This window comes from Cynocephalus volans, chromosome 7, assembly GCF_027409185.1.
Source record: "Cynocephalus volans isolate mCynVol1 chromosome 7, mCynVol1.pri, whole genome shotgun sequence".
NCBI lineage: Eukaryota > Metazoa > Chordata > Mammalia > Dermoptera > Cynocephalidae > Cynocephalus > Cynocephalus volans.
In genome coordinates, this window is record NC_084466.1 from 151,900,342 (window position 1) to 151,925,976 (window position 25,635).

At 34.5% G+C, this 25,635-nt stretch overlaps 1 protein-coding gene across 6 annotated transcripts in view; it reads left to right on the plus strand.

Moving 5' to 3' along the window:
- PLEKHA1 (pleckstrin homology domain containing A1) overlaps positions 1–25,635 on the plus strand; it is a 55,934-nt gene that overhangs the window by 15,898 nt on the left and 14,401 nt on the right. For 5 of the 6 annotated variants that reach the window (XM_063101905.1, XM_063101910.1, XM_063101908.1 and 2 more), the window contains 6 exons: positions 349–509; positions 3,879–3,935; positions 6,200–6,245; positions 11,509–11,606; positions 21,305–21,430; positions 24,713–24,856. In XM_063101905.1, the coding sequence (XP_062957975.1) occupies positions 369–509; positions 3,879–3,935; positions 6,200–6,245; positions 11,509–11,606; positions 21,305–21,430; positions 24,713–24,856 (612 nt within the window). In that variant the 5' untranslated portion in view covers positions 349–368. Of the gene's footprint in view, positions 1–348; positions 510–3,878; positions 3,936–6,199; positions 6,246–11,508; positions 11,607–21,304; positions 21,431–24,712; positions 24,857–25,635 lie in introns of those variants that run through there. The other variant, XM_063101911.1, reaches the window with a different exon arrangement.

A 25,635-nucleotide genomic window follows, 5' to 3' on the forward strand; every position in this document is an offset into this window, starting at 1 on the left:
AAGCTAGATCTCTATTTGTAAGAGAGAGAGTTAATGTTTGGATAGTTAATTTTTTGGCTCGCCTCGGTTTATTTTAGAGAAAAAGTAAATAAATTATTCAATTAAGGAGCTCTCTTTTGTCTCCATCAATGTGAACAGTTATTTTTAGTAACCATTCATAATAAGCTTAAGTTCAAAAGTGATTTCTGCTCATGCTTCAGATTTGGTGTGTATTCATATTAACTGGCCCCACCTAATGTAGGCTCCTTGTTGAACAGACTGTACTATAGCACATTTTATGCTTGAAGTCCACTGAGAAATACTTTTCTTTTTCATAGGGAGTTTACTGTTAATGTTTTTATTTTACAGTGTAATGTTCAAGCCCAGAAATGCCTTATGTGGATCGCCAGAATCGCATTTGTGGTTTTCTAGACATTGAAGAAAATGAAAACAGTGGGAAATTTCTTCGAAGGTACTTCATACTGGATACCAGAGAAGATAGTTTTGTATGGTACATGGATAATCCACAGGTTTGTAAAATCCAAATGGTTACCTTTTAAAAGCATAGGAAAGTTTTGTTTATTTAAACATTTGACATACAATGCAGGCTTTAGGATTTAACTTCCTAAATAGTATATATCCAGATTTATTTCCACTGGCTCCACTTTCCTTGCCCTGCACTCCAGACCCCTACTGTCTTGTTTGAATTTCAGAAGGTGAAACTAAGTTTATTTGGTAAAAAATTTATGCCTGTATATATGTTTTTTTTTCTCCTTGAGAGAGAAATGCTATCTCTGGTGGAAAATTTTTATTTAGGTTGAAGATATGGTTGTCTAGGATGGAGACTGCTGTTGTGATGAATAAACTACTTACACTGCTTGATATACTTGCTCACGTGTATATGCAGTCATTTCATCTGGCAGTGTCAGACTTGAGTGTCAGTATTGTAGTGACATTCCATGAACTGAAGTGCATTTTGATTTTATTGTTGTCTTGCAAATCATTAGGGCAAATGTCATACATTAAAAATTAGAATCCCAGTTTTAAGATCTGCAAGACACCTGAGGTTAGAGATCATCTGTTGAGTAGTTTTAAACTTTACCTGTGGATCTCTTTATCTTTAAATAAAAATTGTGATGAAAGTTAAAAATGGAGATGTATGTTGCAAGGAAGTATGTGCAAAGCAAGGGATGAATCCCTGGCAAACTTCCAGCTGAACTTGTCCAGGGGGCTTCTTGTGCAGGTAAGGAACATACAGTCTATGGAAGAATAGGGACTTGTAGGAAGTTCCATTCTGCTTCATAGAACTAGATCCCCTGATAACTAGTCTAATATTCTTCACTACCTTATACTGATTTTAGATTAGACAAGATACATGTGCTATTGTGTGTATGATTGCTTATATAGAATTTGAGTTGTAAAGGACCTTACTATTAATTCAACTTCCTCCTCAATACAAGAAACCCATCTATCCCTGGTCTTTATTTTAGCTGTTGTTTGAACTACATATTACTAAAACGTACTTACCGTATTTGGGGCAGCTTCAATTATTGTTTTTTTTGTGACTTAAAATGTAATTCCTTGTATCTTCTACCTATCAATCCTACTTTTGCCCTCATCTCATAACACCCCTGATAAAGAAAGAAAATTAGTTTAATTTACTTGTCCTTAGGGAGCCACTTCTTCCTCTGATCACTGCTTTCCTTGCCACTAACCATTGCTTAAAAAATCTATTCCAGTTTATTACTAGGAATCAGTTTGGGGCTTTCTGTGTATTGTTGAAGAGGTTAGTAATGGTGGAGAATTAAATAATTAAGTAGATGTAGTAGGAAGTAAATTTGAAGAGACTTAGAAAAGTATTTAGCAAAATGAGTTCAGGAACTCATAAATAACAAATGGCTTATTTCCCTTTTTATCTTAAATGTCATATTAGTTTATTATTTCTTGTTCATTGTCAAGTAAAAAGTTTTGAAACCCATTTTTTTCCAGTTGAACTTGACAGCATTCATGTTGGTCCATAGAAACTGGGATATTTTAAATATTCTTTATCTCCCATCCACTTATATTTCCCTGTACTGTTCTACTGTTTAATCTTTGACCCTTTATGTCATGCTTTGGTTTCTCATTTCTTCCCCACACAAAGGCTTAGAGCTCTATTCAGCTAGTTAAAATAATAGACGATGAAAGACTTAAAAGAAAAAAAAATATCTTGAATGGAAAGGTAACAGTATTTGAAAAAAATCACTTTGGTAGTATTTAGGGATTTTTGAAGACATTTTTGCATTTCATTTCCTTATCCAAAATTTAAAAAAATAAAAAATATAAACCTCTATACATAAAACATATGTAAGAATACAACTAACCTTTTAAAGTCACACATTAAAAAATTATAATTTTACTTTTCATATATACTTATTATTTATATTTGGAAGCTTGTACATGGTATACAGGTTAAAGCAAACATAAAGCAGTTTTACTATACATAGGAGTGAAAATTTTGAAAAGCCCTGTCCCTGTCAACAATAACCAGTTTGTGTTTGGGAATCTTAAGTCTTTGAAATGTCTAGGCTTCCAGCAAGCTTATAGAGGTCTGAGAAAGTTACCTCCTAATATTTATTAGAACAAGTCCACAGATTTTTTTAAAAATATATACATTATTATAAAGTCAGTTAAAAAGTTGGTCCTGCTTAATTTCTAGCATTTTAAAAATCAAGGTTGTTTTAGTTTTACTTTTGAAATTTTCTATCAGTCTTTTCATTTATATTTTTTTATTTTTCCCAGATTCTTTTATCTGGTTTTCTTTCCTCTATTTTTTCCCCTCTATAATGAATTCAATTTATTATAGTATGTATTAATTAATTGAAGTATAATTTTGATTACGGATCTACTCACAAGCCTTCTTCATTGGTTTCCAATTCTCAGCAGTATAAATTCTTTGCTACTTTGTTTTTTATTTAGGTCCTCTATGATTAGATTCTCTGTTTAAGTTCCCCAACTACTGTTTTCTGCTACAATCCTGTATGACACTATGACAGCCCAGCTCAGCCATTATCCCATCCTAGTATGGGGTTTCTGTGTACCCTCAACTGCTTTTTGTAGCTTGATTGTTTTCTGTGCTTGGAATATTCTCTCTCCTGCTCTTTGTATTTCAAAATTTTCCTTTTAAGTCTAGCTTAAATGTTGTTTGTTCCTTCAGAGTCTTTCCTGATAGCTTGAGCCAGAAATGATTCTTCCTCCTCATAATTCTTTACCCTTAGCTCTTTTGTGACACAAACCACATCCCAAACTTGTTAAAGGAAGAGTAAAAATATTTTGTGTGAAAGTACCAATATATACATTCTCTGCATATGATTTAAAGAGAATCAATAATTTTTTTTTTTTGAAAAGAAGTATCACTGTAGATTAAATATGGTATAACAAACACTAAACTATTTAAAAGGGGGAAAGTTCAATCCATTTTTTTCAAGAAATATATTTGAGAAAGAAATTTTAATGGAACAAAGTAATATGTATAATCTTTTAAAATTGTGTTTATTTTATGTCTCTAAATATTTTTTCCTGATGCTTTCAGGAACAAAATTTGATCGTGTTTATGGCTTCTTCAGTTCATGAAAAAAGTATATTGGTTTAGCTATGATGAAAAAAATAGCTTTTTCATAGTTTTAGAATGCATTATAATGGAACAGAGTAGGATTCAGTCTTGTTATCCAAGTTGTCAACTTGTCAACTTGATTTCAGCTTTTCAAACCTGATAAATACTTGAACTGAAAAAAGTTGATTTGTAAAATGTGATATTAAAAAATCTAATTTTTTAACTTTTTTAGTATATCTGGAACATTACATTATAAAATAAATATGTAATGGTGGGTATTAACTATGCATTAATGATTTGTTTCCAGAACCTGCCTTCTGGATCATCACGTGTTGGAGCCATTAAACTTACCTACATTTCAAAGGTAGTCTTTATATGTTGTCTTATATTCATGCATGAAGTAAAATCCCTCAGAATGGGATTGTGAATAGAAGTAGCAGTTTCTTTCCCGGAAACTGATGTTCAGGTTCATATCATGCTGAAAACAGTACCTGATTACTATATTTAGGAAGTGCTTTAAATTGATAAAATTAGGGAGAATATGAATTTAATTTACAGGATGTAGCAAATTGCAAAAGTTAACATTTAAACTTTTATGACCAGGTATATGAACATCAGAAAGGGAGCAATCAGTTAGCAATCAGGTTCTATCTTGAGAAAGTCTGGAGAAGATTTTTTAAGTCAGTGTCATGTTCGTTTAGACTGTTTACAATTTTTAAATCCTATTGCCTTTGATATTTTGTTTCTTTGTTTTATTTTAAGGAAAATGTGGACTATATGTTGAAAGGATGATTTTTTTCCCTTTTCATTTTATGTCCATCTCTATTATTTTATGTTTTCTCGTTTGTTGATTTGTTTGGTATTTTTGCAATATTATTTTTCTTTTCAGAGTTTTTCAAAAGTTTTCAAAAAGTTTTTTTCTCATTTTCTTTTTTTAATGTTTTGGGAACTGAGATTGAGATGCTAAGGTGCTAGCCCTGTGGGTTTTTTTGTGTTTTACACAAAAGCAATAAAAGTTTGCTAATTACTTAAAATATGAGATTTAAAAGGTAATAACAGTATTATTAAATAATATGTGTACTATTATGCATATAATATGATCTGTTGGCAAAGGTGGACCACTTTAACAGAAGACCAATTGACAAATATGCCTCTATTTAGAAGACAGATATTTTTATAAATAAAATAGTTATCAGTACTGCAATAGAGCTATTTATTCTTATTAACAAAAAAACTTAGACCCTGGGCAATAAAGATTACATATTTAAAATGAAACATTTAAAAGTCTGATGTAAATTTACAAGAGACAAATACTGTTTAAGCTTACTTCAAGTGTTTCTATAAATTAAGACATTTTAAAAAATGCTTCAGGGTAGTTCTCGTCTTAAATTTTGTGGAGATTATTATTAGGAGACATAGCATTCCATTGTAAAATAAACTTTAGACCCCCAGTTTGCTTGATTGCCTATAGTTCATGTGTAATGTAATGTCATGTAAATATACTGCCAAGCATTTTTTACTCTCAACAAAGTGATGTGGGAGGTCTATTTTATTGAAATAGGCAGTTGAGGGAGGGCAAGATTGCCCAACAGCCTATATCTTTTAAATTGTTCATTGCCTGGTCTTTTTAAAAATGGAGCTCTTTCCTGAAATAAAGTATTAACTCAGTAAAGTAGGTGGGGTGATCGGCCAGCTGCTTTCCCCTCCTTCATTGCTCCTCTTTTCAAATATAACCTCTTTGCTGTGCAATTCTGTCCACTTTCATCCCTGTCCTACAGCTCACTGAAGTTTGAATTGTACAGTTTGTACTCTACTTTAGACATGCCACTTTTTTTCCAGAATTTATTTCTGGTACAAACTTCAGTGTGACTCAGAGCTGCGAATTTGTAGTTGGGATCAGTCAGGAACCCCAAACTTAGAATTCCTTTAGTAGATACAAAACAGATGCTACAGTTATGAGCTCTGTCCCTGGGCAACAGCATAGCAATAGTCATGAATGGGCTTCCAAGAGCTACTTCCTTTAAAGGGCTAGCAACAACCAAGTGCAGCTAGTTGCTTTGCCTTCTGAAATGAACTATGTGCTGCACTTAATAAAATGACCCCCTTGTACTGTATCTCCAGTATAAGAGAGGATCGAGTACCATTTTGATTTCCTCATAGCAGATTAGTGCTTTCTGAATTTTTGGACTTTAAATACACAGTCTCCCACTTACTTACCACCATTTTTGCTTACAGTTCAGAGCTAACTTAGAAATATGCAATTTGGGAAGAATTCATAGTTTGTGTATTCGTTGAGGGTATTTTGAAAATTATGATAAACTAGAAATATTTATATGTGTGACATAAAACCTAATGGTTTACTTTCAATTTCTTCACATTTCTTTGAAGAAAAAACAAGTTTGTTCAAAGAAAACATGGGTGTGTCATTTGTTTTAAACATATCACTGTTGGGACCCAGATTCTATGTTTAATTTGCTGTTCTTTTTCACTTGCCTTTAAAGTTTAATTTTAGATGTATATGCTAAATGTGCATGATTATTAGAAAATCATACATGTGAAAGTTTACTCAGTAGTTCAGGTTGGTAGCATATGAAGAAGTGAGTAACTCATCTTTCTTTTTCTTGTTAGGTTAGCGATGCAACTAAGCTAAGGCCAAAGGCTGAGTTCTGTTTTGGTAAGTGTCATATTTTATTTCAGTTATTTTAAATTAGACTGATATAATTACATCATATTGTAAAAGAAAATAGTCACAGAAAAGCACACATAACAAACCTATGGCTTAATGAATTATTCTAAAGTGAATTCCCTTGTAACCATCATCCAGGTGAGGAAATAAAATGTTGCCACCCATCCCCCCTCCCACTCTAAGCCTCTTTCCTGTCACAGCCTCCTTCCTCCACCCATATGTAACCATTATTATGACATTTATAATGATCACCTCCAGTTAAATTATAAGTAGTTTTTAACTTTCTACCTTATGTTACTCTGTATCAAATACATAAATAATGAAAAGGAAGGATTTGGTCTCCAGCTTGTGGGTAATGAGAAATCTACAGTTTGGGGGTAGGAGTAGGTGAGGGTATCAGGTTAGTTTGTTCAACAAATGTTTAGTGGCTGCCTAGTACTTGCCAGACACTGTGCTTGGCACTGGGGCTGTGAAATGATTAAGCAGCAGTTGCTGCTCTTAAGGATCTCGCAGGCTGGTTGTCTCACAGGCAGATGCAAAACCAGGTCCTTATCATTACACTTATCACTATTAGTAAAGAGAGGGGTGTACCATCTATTAAGGAAGCACAAAGGATGAGCTTCAAATTTTTGTTGGGGAGCCACACTGGATGAGAGACACCTGAGTTGGTGGCCTGTTAAACTCCTGATCATCCTTTGCCAGTGGGGATAAAGGTGGGAGGAACACTTGGACAGAGGTGTGCAAGGGAGAAAGGCGTGGAGTGTGTGGAACTGAAGCTGGAGGGAACGGTGAGAGGCTGAAGAGGAAAAAGGCAGGCGGAAGTCAGGATGCATTGTGTTGACAAGCAAAACATTTTTTATTTTGAAAAAGGGAGGAGAGAAAGTTGAGAGCATCTAGAAAGCAGGCATAAGACGAAAGGGGCTTGTTTGTTTTGCTGTATGGGTAGGAGAATCTTGATGCAGGTAGATTAGTTGAGTGGCTGTTGAACTGCTATACTTGTGTAAGGGCCTGAATCAGGGTAGCGGCAATGGGAGAAAGAGGAAGGACGAAAAACATTAGAAGGAAAAGTGCAGGAACTAGGTGGCTGGATATGTGAAAGTTGAAGGGAAGAGAGAGGTAGCAGGGAAGTTTGCTTCAAGGAAAGAAATTAGGAATTGGGAGAGCTGATTGATAGGGTGAAATATTTGGTAGGGAGTTTGAAATGGTGGGGGAACTTACAAATGGAAATGTTCTAGTGACAGTAATTGAGGACTAGATGGAGCTTGAAGACCAAGAGTGGAGAAATTTGAAGTCTGCTAAAATAGTGGGTGGTAGTTGAAGCTGGGAGAATTAATATTCTCTGAGAGTATGTTAGTGTACATTAATGGTGGAAGGGACAAAAATTAGTAGGAGTGGCCAATTGACATCAAAAGAGACAGTTTTACATTAAAGCAAAAAAGGTACTTTTTGGGAGTAGAATTGATGTTAATGGTCTTTGCTCTCTTTTGTTGATTGCCAAGGGCAGGTTTGTTCTGTAGGCAAAATGTTAGGAATAGCATTTGATGGCAATCGTATGTATCCAGTAAGAAAATAAGATATGAGCGGAATGAAATGTAGCTGTTCAGGGAGTCCTCTATATGCTTTTATCACTACCAAGAAACTATTTAAAAAGCTACATGTTTATTAAAATTATAATATTCAGCCTTCTGAATGAAAGGCTGTTGGGGACAAGTCAAGTAACAGAGAACTTTGTATTTTAAAATGTATAATGCACATGCTTTTGACAAAAATTTTTTATTTTAAATCTCAAACTTATAGTTTGAAGGAATAGTAATATAAGTAATAGATTTGACATTCATAATTATTGGGGTATTTAGAATGGGTGATTTTTAGTTGGAATCCAAGATTAAGATTAGCCTTTTATTGATCTGTCAATTGTTTATTGGTCCTCTGTTACTAGTGGTAGTAGAAAAAAGATTTATAAAATGCTTGCCGTCAGAGAGAGGCACTGGCTTCTAAAATAGAATCACAACTTCCATGCAAAATGACAGTGTATCTCCTCTCAAATTGCTCCAAAACAGAACAAGAAACATTCAAGTTGTCTTTGATGAAGGTAGCAGACATCTGTAACCCATGGTATATGAAAATGGAAAGTAGATGAAGGACTGGTAGATAACTTAGCAGAGTAGAGGACAAAGCCAATGAAAAGCTAACCATTTCAGTGTCCTGTCCCCACCCCAACTCTAGATAGCCTTAGGTATGGGACATATACTTTTTCGGGAAGCAACAATGAAGAGGGACAGAAAACTGGGACTTTGTTTGATGTCTATGTAAGAAAAAACCTCTAGTCCCTGCCTCCATCTGGTTCAGTCAGGCAGCTGCCCTTCCCCATCCCAGCAGGAAATGGGATGTGTGGTATCTCCAGAAATAGAATCAGTGAGACTCTGTACTTGGGGACACCAGTCCTAGAGGAGGGAAAGAATGAGGCATGAAACTGAAAATAGGAGGATTAAATGAAAGTATGTACACTGAATACAACCCTGTCCTGCATCCAGCCCCAGAGCACTGGGCAGCCAGGCTGATGTGGGATAAGAATCTGAATACCCTAGAGAAAGATGCATTGGTACTGACATCTGGGCATTTCTACTAGAAGGTCTTGCCATACAGTGAGGTTCACCATTCCAAAACCCCACAACAACCCAAGAGAGCTTTAAATCAGTCTTTTTAGTACCTCATTTTAAAATATGAATAGACAGCCCAGGATTACTTAACATTTGAGGAAAGAGAATTATCAAATAGAAAAAGGAGCATGAGACAGTGCAAAACTCTCAAGAAAAAGTCAAAGAAATCTGAAAGTAGAACAAAGGTAAAGATAGATAATGGGAGAGAAATAAGAGAATTAGATCTCCAACAAGGAAGTCCAGCATCTAAGAGAGAAATAATAGAATAGAAAAGCAGTGGAAAAAATGGACAAAAAAATAATATGATGAAATGCGTCATAACCACTTGATCCATAACCAGTTGATCCTAGGTTGTGAGATTTTTGTTTGCAGGTAACCTAGCATTTGTGCTTCAAGTTTTATCCACTTGATGTATTCACTCTGATGGTTGAAGTAAAGAAGTACTCAAGTGAAAAGGCAGGAAGGACATAGGGCTCTAAGGATGCCCTCGTCGTTCATGATGAAACCTTTGCTTTAAAGTCATGGCAAATTAGAGATGTTTTAGTTGTGTTTTTTTGTTGTTTTGTTTTATTTGAAGTTTTTTTTTTTTTTGCTTTCCCTGTCTCCCCTCCCCCTGATATTGTTAACACACCGCTTTTCAGTATTTGCTTTACATTTTCTACAATACTTCCTTACTTCTTGGAAATCTCCAGATGATGACAGTGAAGAAGAGGAATGTTTTTGCTGCCCCAAACACTGTGCTAGTTTCTTTACATATATTATTTTCACCCTTTAAGGAAGTGGTGGGAGGCATTCCCATTTCATAGATGAGAAAGTGGAGCTTAGGGAGTTTAAATGATGTTTATAAGATGATATTGCTTGTAAGGGTATAAACTAGTCAGATCTGATTCCTGGCTCTGATTTTTTTCTGTATCATATCACTATGCCCTTCTTGCCATGAAATAATTCTCAAAGCACATGTGCTTTTATTCAGACTGTGAGGTGTGCCAAGGGTCTTTTTTAAAGGTATACATGCCTCTCTTCTCTTCTTTAAAAGAGGTCCTTTTATAAATAGTATTCATTCAAAAATATATGTATTTTTAATATATTACATATATATTATATATAATGCATTTACTTTGTACCAGGTGTAGTGTATTAATAAGTGCTTAGATTTTCAGATTCTTCAGATGTTCTAGGCAGATGTCCAGAGTAACACCAGGGAGAAGAAGCCATGAGGAGAGCTTAGCTTCTGCCTAAACTGGAAAAAGATTATAAAAGGATGCCTTAGTGATTGCTAGGAATTAAAAACAAAAGTTACTTATTGACATATATAATGTCCTAGTAAGTTACTAATTTATCTTAATACAGATTTATGGCATTTATAATTTCTCTAGTGTCTGGAAAGTTATAAAAGAACAAATTTATAGTGTGTTAAATTTCTTACTAAGACTATAATGTCCTAGTAAGTTACTAATTTATCTTAATACAGATTTATGGCATTTATAATTTCTCTAGTCTCTGGAAAGTTATAAAAGAACAGATTTATAGTGTGTTAAATTTCTTCCTTCCAGACTAGTTGTTTTGTAACACTTCACATGATATGCTTTGACTTCCTTTCTAAAACCCTCATATCAATTCAAGGAAGCTCTGGTTTAGGGTGCCTTGGTCTCAGTCCCAATTTCAAAGTCTTGTGTGCTTGAGAAATAACTTTTTTATGAGGATTTTCATTTTCCCCTTCCCTTAGTCATATTCAACTGGATGCTAGTATATTACTTAAAATTTTGGTGGAGACTTTTGGAAGTTATTTTTATATTTGAACAGTTGCAACAGTGTTGCTATTCAGATGCCTTAGCTCCTAAAATAATATTTATGTTTTTTGAAATAAGTTCACATGATGTATAATAAATAGTTTTAATTTAGGAGTTGACTATGATAGTTTGTAGACAATATATGTGCAGATGTGCTTTGGTTTATGTAAGTAGATAGTCCTTAAAGGCATACTAATAAGTTAAATTGCATAAAAAGTTCCAAATACATTAAGATTTTAAATATAAAGAAAATTCATAAGGGATAGAAAAATAAAGGCATTTATTTTTATAATCTTAGGGAGATTTTCTAAATATTATATGAAATCTAGAAGCATTAAAGAAAGAGATTGATAGGGCTGACCCCATGGCTCACTCAGGAGAGTGCGTTGCTGGGAGCGCAGTGGCACTAGGAGCGCCGAGGCCGCGGGTTCGGATCCTATATAGGGATGGCTGGTGTGCTCACTGGCTGAGCGTGGTGCGGGCGACACCAAGCCAAGGGTTACGATCCCCTTACCGGTCACAAAAAAAGAAAAAAAAAAAGAAAAGAGATTGATAGAATATTTGTGTTTGATCAGAGATACCATGAGCAAAGTGAAAAGACATTTGACAGACTGGGAAAAGCAGTTTTAATAAAATAGAAAGATTAATATAAAAACTCCAATAAATTAATAAATAAATGAATAAACAGGAGAAATATGAGTAAAGAAAATAAACAAAGCTCACAAAACAAATACAGATGGCTAATAACATGCAAAACTAATTTGTTTCAATGTTTTGGGTGTTTATTTTTTCTCTCAACAGTTATGAATGCAGGAATGAGGAAATACTTCCTACAAGCCAATGATCAGCAGGACCTGGTGGAATGGGTAAATGTGTTGAACAAAGCTATAAAAATTACAGTAAGTAGTTGTATTTTTTTGAAAAATTTTCAATATCTGGAAGTAATCTTTACATTTTGAAAATATACCTACCGAATGTCCCCAGCTTACCAACAGTTTGCATACTCAAGCTTTGTTTAAAAGACAAGTGTTCAGAATGTGAATATATTTTCTTGTAACTGTTGACTGTCAGCCTTTTAATCAGCTCATGAAGGCCTTTTTTTTTTTTAACTCATTATGTACCTAATAAGGATATATGTTATTGTAGATTTTTACCACTTCTTACAATAATGTTTCTAGGGGAAAAACATAGAGTTCTTCCTTGAGGGTACAAGACTATAAAAGGTTTCCTGCCACCTACCCAGATAATAGGAACAGGCTCTCCTTTCTTCTAAGCCATAACTGGGACTAGTGTTACAGGGCAGGAATTGAAGATAGCAGTAGGATAGGGGGAGGTAAAGGGCTGAGAAATGAGGTACAGGGACAGGGTTTGGATCAGAAGAGTTGTGGTAGCCGGAGGGTCCTGCCCATGTGGCCCTTGGGGAGTTTGTCTTAGGTTCTAAACTTCTTCCTTCATCCCCTTTTTTCCCTTGAGTTCAGGGCTTAGTACCCTTATCCACCTTTCCAGTGCTACAACTTCTTGCTTTCAACCTCGGCTTCTCTTCTTTTTTGGTTTTCTGATGAACATTAATATTTATTGATTATTTTTACTGTACCAGGCCTTGGACTGAAGGTTTTACTTAAATTTCTGGAAAAATGAAGCTTAGAAGGATTGAGTGACCTTAAAGTTTCATAGCCGCTAAGTTATGGAGCTGGGAGCCCAGTCCAGTGTTCTGGACTCTGGAACCTGAAACTGAAGCACACAGTTAATGCTTCCTGAACAAAGAGCCCTCTCCTTGCTCTTTTGTTCCTAAAGCGAAAAATCTTTTCTGAGTTTACTTCTGCTGCTGATGAGCAAGTTGGTGTGTTCTGTTCCCTGATTGTACCTTGCCTCGCCTTTTTCCCCTTCCATACTTGTAGGGAAACACATAGTAGCCCCACCTGGAAAGGAGCTCCTATGTGAGGTTTGTGTCAATTGAAGTGTGTTTTTTACTTAAGTGCGGTTATTTACTGACCCTAAATGACTTACTCCAAAGAACATGTGCTCTGAAAGTCAGCATATGTTAGTCACTTGTTAGTTTTCATCTAAGATGAATGATTCCATATTTATATCACAACACAAGAAAGAGTTAATAGCTTAATCTGTTCTCAGAGTTAAGTCTAATTTTTTGTCTTGCACCAGAACAGCTTGTTACCACATGACAGAAAACGCCCACGCACTGCATCTGATCTGTACATGAAGCAGAAGTTATTTTAGGTTTGTGCAGTTTCAAGAAAGCAATTTTTTGAACTGATTCAGAAGTACATATTCTTAAAAGGTTTTAACTGATCACTTTTAACTCTTTTAATAAATATTCCCTACTTGAAAAATTTCTTTAAAAAGACAATATCTAATAACTTCACTGAATTAATTCTTTTTTTATAATTTGCAGTAATAAGCAGCACTTGTTTCTTAGTGCTTTAAGAGAAAAAGTAGTGAAATGGTCTGAGGCTTTTTACCATTTTGGGAGGTTCTTGAACTACTATGTCCAATTTATTAATGGTATGAAACAACCTAATACAAATGACACTGTTAAGTTTTTTAGTGTAAAGGAAAAGCAGTTAGGGACTGGGTAATGTTTTAAAGCGTGTGGACTTTTAAATACCTTTTGTGGTCTTGTAGCTTTATTTTACATGTTGAGATTTTTATAGTTTTTAAGATAAATCTGTTGGTAAATGATTTTCATGTTTCTATAATTCACATTTAGAAATTAATGCATGTAAGATAGAAATCCTTAGCTTGTCAGTAAAGTGGTTATAATTACATTAAAGTGAATATAGAATTGATAGCATCTACTAAAAATCAACTGTAGATAAGTACACATTTAACTCATAGGATAGCAATGGAAGACTTTCCCGTGTTTTAATAAGATACGTTTTATGTTAATTTTATTCTTCAAAAAAATCTTACCAGTTTTAATTTCATATGCATTTTACACATTGAAGTGTATTAGTGTGTGAAATCTAATATGTCATACTTTCCTATGGAAATTGCTGATTATTTACATGTAGATTCTTTGAAAAATTAAAGTTTACAGTTTAATACATGTGCAGTTTACCTTCCTATGGAATCACTCTAAATGACATTTTGGTCAACTATGTAATTTAGTGGTCTGCTGCATACTATGTGACATATAAACTTAAATTTTTTTGGAAATCCAAAATTAGGGTTTGGAAGTGTGGTTTCAATATACAGGTGGTTAGAAGGTAGTGGGTAAAGAATGATTATTTAACTACTTCCTAATTATAATACCTTGCCATTGTAATGCACTATCTATCCTTCGGCAACGTAGTCTGGGACTTTCTTTACTTTTCTTAAGTCTGTGTGGTTGCCATTTGAAATTCTTTTTCCATTATTTAAAAAAAAGAACAAGAGCCAAAAGCAATAGTACAGGAACCACCCCTGAAGGGAATATCGATGACTAGAGTTTGGAAAATTGAATTTTAAAGTATGCTTTCAACTAACTATTCATTTATATTAATAACAGTATAAATATTCTGGTGTTTGATCCCTTACTGATTATTAAAGAATATTCAAGATGTGTATGCTTTATTCCTAAATGGAAATCCATTATTTTTTAAAAATAAGTTTTTTTTTCCACTGTAGATTTTAATTCAAAAATCAATATTAGATTTCAGTCAAAAATTAGGCCTTTGAAGTTGTGGCAAAAACACCACAAATTTGATTTTTTTAAAATTTTTTTTTATTTTTTAAGTGGCAACTGGGAGCAAGTAGAAGAATAAGCTGAATACAGGATTTTGGTCCTAACAAAATGGTCTGTGTGCCCAGAAGTGTTAAGCCTTCCACTTTGCACTAGTATTTTTCAACCAGCAGGTCAGGTTAGAGCCCTCAGAAAGATCATAAGACCCAGGAGTTTGTGTCTGAACATTTTATTTTATCTTCTTCTTATCTTTTTAAATTTAAAGGAATTTATTAATTTTTTAATGGAAACATTGATTGTACATATTTATGGGGTACAGAGTTATAGTTCAGTACACGTACACAATGTGTGATTGTCAAATCAGGATAGTTAGCATATTCATTGTGTAAATTTATCATTTTTTTGTGATGAGAACATTTGAGCTCCTCTCTTCTGTCCATTTGAGAACATACAATAAGTTGTTGTTAATTATAGATGTGTAGTACTACTGTACACCACTAGAACTAATTTTTCTTGCCTAGCTGTAATTTTGTGTCCATTAACCAACCTCTCCTTATTCCACCTCCTCTGACCCCTCCCTTTCCCAGCTTCTGGTAACCACAATTCTGTCCTCTACTTCTTTTTTTTTCTTTTTTTTTTTTTTGTGACCGGTAAGGGGATCGCAACTCTTGGCTTGGTGTCGTCCGTACCACGCTCAGCCAGTGAGCACACCGGCCATCCGTATATAGGATCCGAACCCGTGGCGGGAGCGCTGCTGCGCACCCAAGCGCCGCACTCTCCCGAGTGTGCCATGAGGCCGGCCCCTGTCCTCTACTTCTAAAAGTTCAACTTATTTTTTTTCAGCTCCCATACATGAGTGAGAACATGCATCATTTATCTTTCTGTGCCTGACATTTCATTTAACATAATGTCTTCTGGGCTCATCTATTTTTGCCACAAATAACAGGATTTCATTCTTTTTTGTGGTTGAGTAGTATTCTGTCATGTTTGTTTACCACATTTTCTTTATCCATTTATCTGTTGATGGACACCTTAGTTGATTCCATAGTTTAGCTATTGTGAATACTGTTGCAATAAACATGGGGGTATAGATATCTCTTCAGTATGCTGATTTTCTTTTCTTTGCATAAATACCCAGCAGTGGGATTGCTCGAACTATATGGTAGTTCTATTTGTAGTTTTTTTTGAGGAACCTGCATACAGTTTTCCATAATGGCTGTATTAATTTACATTACCACCAACAGTGTATGAGAGTTCTCTTTTCTCTGCATCCTTGTCAGCGTTTGTTATTTTTTGTCTTTTTGATAATAGCCATTGTAACCAGTGTGAGATGATATCTCATTGTGGTTTTGATTTGTATTTTCTTGATAATTAGTGATATTGAACAATTTATTCATATACTTATTGGCCATTTGCATGTCTTCTTTTGAAAAATGTCTTTTTAGCTCATTTGCCCATTTTTTAATCAGATTATTATTTGCTGTTTAAGTTCCTTGTATATTCTGGATATTAATCCCTTATTGGATGAATAGTTTGCAAATACATTCTCCCATTCTGCTGGTTGCCTCTTTGCTCTGTTAATTGTATCTTTTGCTGTACTGAAGCTTTTTTGTTTGATGTCATCCCATATGTCATTTTTGCTTTTATTGCCTGTACTTTAGAAATCTTCTCCATAAAATTTTGTTCAGACCAATGTCTTGGAGCGTCTCCCCTGTTTTCTTCAAGCAGTTTTACACCTGAGTATCTTACATTCAAGTCTTTAATCCATATTGAGTTGATTTTTGCATATGGTGAAAGATAGGTGTCTAGTTTCTTTTTTCTGCATATGGATATCTCCGTTTCCCAGCACCATTTATTGAAGAGGCTGTCCTTTCCCCAGTGTATGTTCTTGACATCTTTGTCAAAGGTCTGTTGACTGTAGACACGTGGTTTATTTCTAGGTTCTTTTTTCTGTTCCATTGGTTCATGTGTCTGTTTTTGTGCAAGTACCATGCTGTTTTGGCTATTATAGCTTTGCAGTGTATTTTGAAGACAGGCAGTGTGATGCCTCCAACTTTGTTCTTTTTCCTCAGGATTGCTTTTGTGGTTCAATATGAATTTTAAGATTTTTTTTTCTATTTCTGTGAAGAATGTCATTTGGTATTCTGATAGGGATTGCATTGAATCTGTATATTATTTTGTGTAGTATGGTCGTTTTGATAATATTAATTCTTCCAATCCATAAACATGGAATGACTTTTCATTTTTTGTGTGTCCTCTTTAATTTCTTTCATCAGTGTTTTGTAATTTTCATGGTAGAGATCTTTCATCTCCTTGGTTAAATTTTTTCGTAGCTATTTTATTTTTTTGATAGCTATTGTAAATAGGATTGCTTTCTTGATTTATTTTTCTGCTGGTTTGTTGTTGGTATGTAGAAATGCTACTGATTTTTGTATGTCAGCTTTGTATTCTGCAAATTTACTGAATTTGTCGATCAGATCTAAGAGTTTTTTGGTGGAGTCTTTAGTTGGTTTTTCTGTATATAAGATCTTGTCATCTGCAAACAGGGACAACTTGACTTCCTCTTTTCCAATAGAATGCCCTTTATTTCTTTCTCTTGCCTAATCGTTCTGGCTAGAACTATGTTGAATAAGAGTAGTGAAAGTGAGCATCCTTGTCTTGTTCCTATTCTTAGAGGAAAAGCTTTCAACTTTTTCCATTTTAGTATTATGATAGCTGTGAGTTTGTTATATGTGGCCTTTACTGCGTTGAGGTAATTTCCTTCGATACCTAATTTGTTGAGAGATTTTGAAGATAAACATCATCCCTTCATGAAGGGATGTTGAATTCTATCAAATGCTTTTTCTGCATCTATTGAAACGATTATATGGTTTTTGTCCTTCATTTTATTGATGTGATATATCATATTTATTGATTTGCATATGTTGAACCATCCTTGCATCCCTGGGATAAATACTGCTTGATTATGGTGTATAATCTTATTTATGTGCTGTTGAACTCTGCTAGTATTTTGTCGAAAATTTTTGCATCTATGTTTATCAGGGATATTGGCCTGTAGTTTTTGTTTTTGTGTCCTTGCCTGATTTTGGCATCAGCATGATGCTGGCCTCATAGAATGAGTTTGGAGAATACCCTCAGCTTTGATTTTTTGGTGTAGTTTGAGAAGAATTGCTATTAATTCTTCTTTAAAAGTCTGGTAGGATTCAGCAGTGAAGTCATCTGGTCGTGGGCTTTTCTTTGTTGGGAGACTGCTGATTACTGATTTAATCTTGTTACTTGTTATTAGTCTGTTCAGGTTTTCTATTTCTTCTTGGTTCGGTCATGGTAAGTTGTGTGTATTCAGAAATTTATCCGTTTCCTCCAGATTTTCCAATTTGTTGGTGTATTATTGTTCCTAAGTCTGAACGTTTTAGGTTTCAGTCTTGAAGCCCTGTCATTATTCTCTGTGAATTGAACATCGATTTTTTTCCTTTAACTTTTGAGAAACCTGCAGCATTTTTATTAATTTCACTCATGAATACTTAAATGTGGTTTGTTCATATTTTTATTCTCTAGTCATTTTAAAATTTTCTTTTCCTGCCATTAGATTTTCCTGCTGTTAAGATCACATGCAGGGCCGACCCCGTGGCTCTTTCAGGAGAGTGCGGCGCTGGGAGCGCAGCGGCGCTGGGAGCGCAGCGGTGCTCCCGCCGCGGGTTCGGATCCTATATAGGGATGGCCGGTGCACTCACTGGCTTAGCTCGGTGCGGGTGACACCAAGCCATGGGTTGCGATCCCCTTACTGGTCACACACACACACACACACAAAAGATCACATGCAAATGCCTGTCAAGAATACATTCAGATCTCTCACAAAAAACACAGGCACATAAAAACGGGTAGAAAGCAAGGGAAGGGGAGAAAGGCAATAGGCAAAGAAACAGCATATTCAATGTCTAACGCTATCTGCTGAGTGAGATCAGTTTTCTGTGCTGATTTTGGGATGAGAGGGTCCTGATAATGTTTATCTTCATGGCTAAATTTAGACTAACTGAGAGTTACCTACAGTTTTTAAGGGAGTTAGTTACCTATATTCATTGGTATTTTGCTTATATTTTTCTTTTTCTTAGGTAATAAGATAACAATTTAGATAACTTTTGTTGTTAAATGCAATTCTAAGTTAATTATTCTACTCTAACATTGGAATTATGCTATATTTAACATTTGATTTTTTTGAGTGTACTTCAGAAAGTTTGTGGAGAAATTTATATTATCTTTTAAATTCTATTTTTTCATGAACTTTTTGAAGTACCCTCATATTATAAGGACAAATTAGAAGCAGTGGGCTTAACAGTATAGTATAGGCAAGGATTTTTAACATACTGTCAGTTTTGGAAGAAAAATGGAAAAACCAATATAAATTTTAGTATGTTTTTAGGGTGATATTAAGGATTTTTCCTTAGGTAATTCCCATGTCTGGCTAAAATGTAAACTTCTTGAAAGAGGAAATAATTACTGCTTTTCTAATGGGTCACCTCTTAGCAGTACAGTTCATCTAATACAGTTGAATAGATAATTTTCTCTCTGGTTTCAATTTTTCTTATGCTGTTTTCTGTTCACAATGAGGTAAGTGGGCCACATTTTCTCTGTCAAAATAATATAAATACATGATGCTGTTTATTAGAAAGTACCATGGGCTTCCTCAGAGAATTCTTTCAAGATATAGTTCCTTCTAATTTTATTTGACAAGTAAAATTCTGTCTGTTGTTGTGTTGCCTTTAAAAAGCACGACAAAATGTGCAGCCTTTTAGGAGAATTCAAGAGATATTCAGGATTCACTTCTCTTCCTTTCCTGTTTCTTTCTTTTGTTTTGGGGTGTGGAGAAGGAGGAGAGGGAATTTTAAAAGTCACCCAAGAGACAAGTCATTTATATCCGTTTATTATGATTGTGTGAGCTGGGATCTACTACAGCTTACCATCTTCTCATATACACATAGAACATGTTTACTTAATATTTTGCAAAAAACTTCTCTGTAAATCCTTGTCTACATTGCATACCTGCTTTTCTACGAACCTGGTGGGAGTAGCATCATATAAAAAGAGAGCACAGGTTTAGAGCAGTGTTTCTCAAAGTGAGGTTTATGAATCAACTACCTCAAAAACATCTGGTGTTCCTGCTGAAAGTACAGTGTTTTTGGCTGTACTCGAGATTTATGGAATCAGAATTTCTGGGTACGGAACCCAGGAATCTGAAGATTTTAATAATGATCCTGTGTAGTACCTTATGCACATTAAAGCATGAGAATCCACACTGCTTTGGAGTCACACTAATAAATGGTTTGAATCTTTGAATATAATGTAAATGGGTACCCTCTGTGGTTCTGCCAGTACCCTTTTAACAGGGATTAGCTATGTGATAGGCAAATTATTTCATTTTATTTATTTTTTTTTATTTTTATTTTTTTTAAATTTTATTTTGTCGATATACATTGTGGCTGATTATTGCTCCCCATCACCAAAACCTCCCTCCCTTCTCCCTCCCCCCCTCCCCCCAACAATGTCCTTTCTGTTTGCTTGTCATATCAACTTCAAATAATTGTGGTTGTTATATCTTCTTCCCCCCCCCGTTTGTGTGCGTGTGTGTGTGTGTGTGTGTCTGTGTGTGTGTGTGTGAGTGTGAATTTATATATTAATTTTTAGCTCCCACCAATAAGTGAGAACATGTGGTATTTCTCTTTCTGTGCCTGACTTGTTTCACTTAATATAATTCTCTCAAGGTCCATCCATGTTGTTGCAAATGGCAGTATTTCATTCGTTTTTATAAAATTATTTCATTTTAAATGAAATGTTTTAATATCACTCCTTCTGTGATTGTCAATAGTATTTGTCATAATATCCCTGAAAGACTGTAAGATCCCCAAATACCCTTTAAATCACTGGAGAGAGACTAAATCATGTTCAGTATTATAATTGAGGCTGAGTATATTTTATTACATTTTATTCATAGCCTTGAAATATTTATAATTCAAATACAGATACATTGTTAAACGTCTGTAGACAAAAATCATGATTATTCGAGTACTGTATTCCCTGAGTAGGCCACATAAGAAAAGCTAAAATAAATGTTAAACATTTTTGATACCTCTGATTCTTTGATTCTGCTTTAGTGAGGTGTTAACATAGGAGATTCTGCTGTTACCACAATCACTGTTTGTTTATCCATGTGAGTGATTTATCATTGATACAAGTATTGGAATTTTTTCTTTAAATTCCTAGAAAGTTTTGTTTTACTTTGAACATTTTGATTTTTGATTTTATTAGTCTTTTTTTCCTGCTGATTTTGGATTTATACAATAAGTCAGTTTTCAACATTTACTGAATACTTGTTTTTGGTAGACTTTGTCTAGAAGCCAGGAAAGATTGAATATGCCACAGTCCCTGTCCTCGGGATCTTGCAGAATCATGCGTTGTAATGGAGGAAGGGGAAGATAACAGCAAAAAGCTGTATAATCCAATGTTAAGAGCTCTAATAAATGGGGACTAGAGTTGTAGTGGTTAGGTTTGTAAGAGTTACTCGGATTTCGCTGGAATGTAGTATATAGCCAGGATCTAACCTGTCTTACCTCTGCCTCTGAGCCTCTCTTTCCTTTCCTTACCTCTCAAAGGGGGTACTGCCCCTATGCAGGAGTAGTAAATAGGAAAATATATGAAATAGTACTGCCCAAGCAAGCACTTGTAAGTGATGGCTGTGTTATAAAGTATTACTCTAACAGAAAATTAGTGTAAGAACTTAAAGGAGTACATACACATGCGCTACAAATAACATATGTATATTTGTCAGTTATATACGAACAGACAATTATTTGGAAATTCTTTGATAAAAAAGGGTCGCATATGTAATGCTGGTTGCAAAATGATTCATTTTACTTACCATTTCAGGTACCAAAGCAGTCAGATTCACAGCCTAATTCTGATAACCTAACTCGCCAGGGTGAATGTGGGAAGAAGCAAGTATCTTACAGAACTGATATTGTTGGTGGTGTACCAATCATTACTCCAACTCAGGTAAAAATTAATTCTTTATTGTGTGAGAGCCTAATTACTGTACATTGATTTTTGTATTGTTATCAAAATAGTATGTCTTTACTGGATTATTACAATACCCAGTTACTACAAAAACTTTTATTTTTGTTTCTTATTTCAAAAGTAAATGTTTATTGTAAAAAACCTGGAAATCACAGATAAACTAAGCACTTTTCATATTTTTTCTGAGCCTTTCTTCTGTGTATTTCCACACACACCCCACCCCCGAGGTGGAGATACAAGTTATATACTAGATTTTGTAAACAACTTTTTTCACTTATATCATGAGCATTTTCTAAGTCATCGGGAATTATTCTACATCATTTTTAATGACCACATAGTAGTTCTGCCATGGATTTACCATAATTTACAAATCCTATGTTGTTGGGCAAATAGAGTTCTTTTTCCTTTTTCTTTCATTTTTCCTTTGTAAACAATGCTATGATGAACATTCTTGTAGCTTAAACTTAAGAGACAGATGATATTTTTTAAAGGGTAAATTCATAGAAATAAAATTGCTGAGTCAAAGAGTTTGCAAATATGTGTGATTTTTTAAACCTGTTATTTCTATAACCAGGCCTAGGTGAGCTAAACAGGACTAGAATTTTGACTTAATTCTACCCCAAGAGTACTGATGTGCTAAATCAAGTCTCATTTGGGTATTATGAAAAATACAAATTTATAAACAATTTTTGATGAAATTAAAACTTTTGTATGAGGTTAAATGTCTTTGTTGCTATCGAGGGAATGAGTTTGTAATGCAAATTAAATTACTGATAGTGGAGAAACCAAGAATTTTAATGTGAGTGATTGGTATTGCCAGTGTTGGACATTTTCATTACCTGTGTGCCTTTTTAACTTAAAAGACTTTGACGTTTTATAAACTTTTTAAATCGAATGGTGTTATACCCCATATTTTTTCAGGTCTCTGCCAGGGGAGGGTAATTAGTGAAAAGAGATTTTACAACATTAGTTAATAAACTATAGATTGCTATTTTTATTCTTGGCAAAGGGTATATTAATGAACAAAAATCCCTGCTCTAATGGAAGCTTACATTTTTCACCCAAGTTGGATACATAATAAGCTAAGATTCTGTGTGTTTTTTCACCTGTATTGTGACTTGCATTGACATACGGAACAAGAGTATTTATCTGTAGTTGTCCTAAAATATTGTACTAGTTTATATCTGTGGCTGTTTTAATTTTGTGTAGAATTAAGATTGTGTTGCACTTTAATTTTGGTATAGATATTTCAGTAGGTTCTAGGATTTTATGGGAGCTGCCATTAAAAAAAATCCCAATGAATTTTATTGCTTTATTGTTTTGCAGTATAATTTTTTAAAATTACAAATTAGCATTTACTCATTTATAAAAGTGTTTAGACAATATAGTATCAAGGAAATGTTAAACCTCATTTTCATGATTGATTTATTCAGAAAAATTGGGTAAACAGTGAGTTAGGTACTAGGATTACAAAGTTAAGTACATAATTAATGTTGTTGACTCATCTAAATGTAGAATGGGTTCAAAATTCCTCAAGATATGTATGACTCAGGACTTAGTTTTTCTCTTGAAATTTAGGAGTTCTTGAAAATACACGTTGGGCTTATTTGTGGGATTCTAGATTATCACATGTTATAAATAAACAGAAAACCAATACTTTGAGAAATATGGAAAACTGGGTATAGTTTTTTTAAATCACTGGACTTACATGTAAAACATAAAACTATAATTCTTTTAGAAGAAAGGATAGGAGAAAATCTTCAGGATCTAGGACTAGGCAAAGAGTTTTTCCCTTGATATCAAAAGCGCAATCCATGAAAGGCAAAAATTGATAATTTAGACCTCATCAAAATTAAAAATATTTCTGTGAAAGACCCTGTTAAGAGGATGAAAAGAAAAGCTAGAGAAAACAGGGATTAAATATTTGCAGACCACATATCCAACAAAGGATTTGGATTTGGAACATATAAAGAACTCCCGACAGTAAAAAACCAAGAAATTCAGTTAGAAAATTGGGAGAATTCATTAACAGACATTTCACTGAAAGAGAAAAGATACGCAGATGGCAAATAAACACACGAAGGGATGTTCATCATCATTAGCCAGTAGGGAAACGCAAAGTGAGACCCCAGGGGGATATCATTGCACACCTATCAGGATGGCTAAAATAAAAATTAGTGAAAACACAAATGCTGACAAGGATGAGGAGAAATTGGATCTCTTGTACATTTCTGGTGGGAATGTAAAATAGTACAACCACTCTGAAAACCAGTTTGGCAGGTTTTTTTTATATATATATATATAAAAGTAAACTTACAGGACTATACAACTCACCATTTACATTCCTAGGCATTTATCCTAGAGAAGTGGAGAGTTATGTTCATACAGAAACCTGTACATGAATATTCACAGCAGCTTTATTTCTAACAGCCAAAAGCTGGAAATAACCCAGATGCCCTTTAATGGGTGAATAGTTAAACAACTGGTAGTACATCCATACCATGGAATATAGCAATAAAAAGGAATGAAGTATTGATACAAGGAACAATCTGGATGAATCCCCGAAGAATTATGCTGAGTGAAAAATGCCAGTCTCAAAAGATTACCCACTGTACGCTTCCACTGAGTTATATTCTCAAAATGTCAAAATTATGGAGGTGGATAAGAAATAAGTGGTTGCCAAGGGATTAAGGGTAGGAGCTCTATAGGGGAAGCACAAGGGAGCTTTATGGTGGTGGTTACACAAATCTACACATGTGGTAAAATTGCATAGAACTGTCAGTACACACTTAGACAAATCAGTGCATGTAAAACTGGAGAAATCTGAATAGAGTTTGTGGGATGCACCAATGTCAGTTTCTTGGTTTTGATAATGTACTCTAGTTACGCAGTTTCCCTGTTGTGGAAAACTGGTTAAAGGGTCTATAGGACCTCCTGTACATTTTTTGGGGGGTTGGGGGGTGCAACTTCCTGTGAATCTATATAATTATTTCAAAATAAAAAATTACACCCTTCCTCCCCCAATCTGATGGCAGGATTTTTGCAGAACAAGAGAAGTGAAAATGTGTGTTGTAATCAGTGATGAGAAAGTTATGATTAAGTATCTGAGATTAATTAGAAAACTCTTCACTACAAAATCTGTGTTCTTAACTGAACTAAGATAAATCTTAAGATTTTCTACTAGGGTAACAACATGAAATAAAAGTATGCTTTGAAGCTAACCAAGCAAGAAAAGAGTTTATTTATTTTGCTTCATTTTAGAAAGAAGAAGTAAATGAATGTGGTGAAAGTATTGACAGAAATAATTTGAAGCGATCACAAAGCCATCTTCCTTACTTTACTCCTAAACCACCTCCAGATAGTGCAGTTATCAAAGCTGGATATTGTGTAAAACAAGGCGCAGTGGTGAGTAGCTTAAAATGTGTGAAATAATGAAAAATGAGTATGTACTAGCAAACTCTCATATCAACCTCCAGATTGTTTGCCCTATTTATGAAGGACCCAAAGTGAGAGACCAGCGTGCTGAGAAGGGGAGTCAGGCAATAGAATAAATGTTTATAACTGAGTGCTGTTATTTACTGGGTCTGCGGGTGTGCCTGTTACCACTGACCTTCAGTTTAAATGAGCTTTCCTAACAATTTAAATCTATTCCAGAAAGTTTTTCTGTTGATCCTCACCTCCTCACCTCAGGAGAGGGTCGAGAAAGAGCTCTAGAGGGGAGATGGCAGGCTAGAGGCATGGAGAAGTGGGACATGGAAGGATCGATCCTTACTTGATTTGATATTGGGCTGACCTCAGTGGAAAGCTCTGTGACCTTGGGCTACTTACTTAACCTCTCAGATGCTCAGTTTCTTTTTTAAGGAAAATTATCTTATAAAACCTACTGTCTAGAGTTTTTTTTTGGAAAGATATACATAAAAGAGGTGTAGCCCTTTGCACAGCACTGGCACTTAGCAAGAGCTATTATGGGTTAGCCCAGATATTCCCACACAGTCTGCCCCATGATGGGAATGTCTGCAAGAGCAAGTAAATTTAGCAGTATTTCTAAGTGTCCAAAGTACCTTTCTAAAATTTAAGCCATTCTTTCTGTGTGAACTAAATCTATAGAATTTTATGAGAAAATAAACTTGAAAGTTTGAAAATAAAAGAAAAAAGTGTTTGCGAGCAAAGAAATATATAAAACT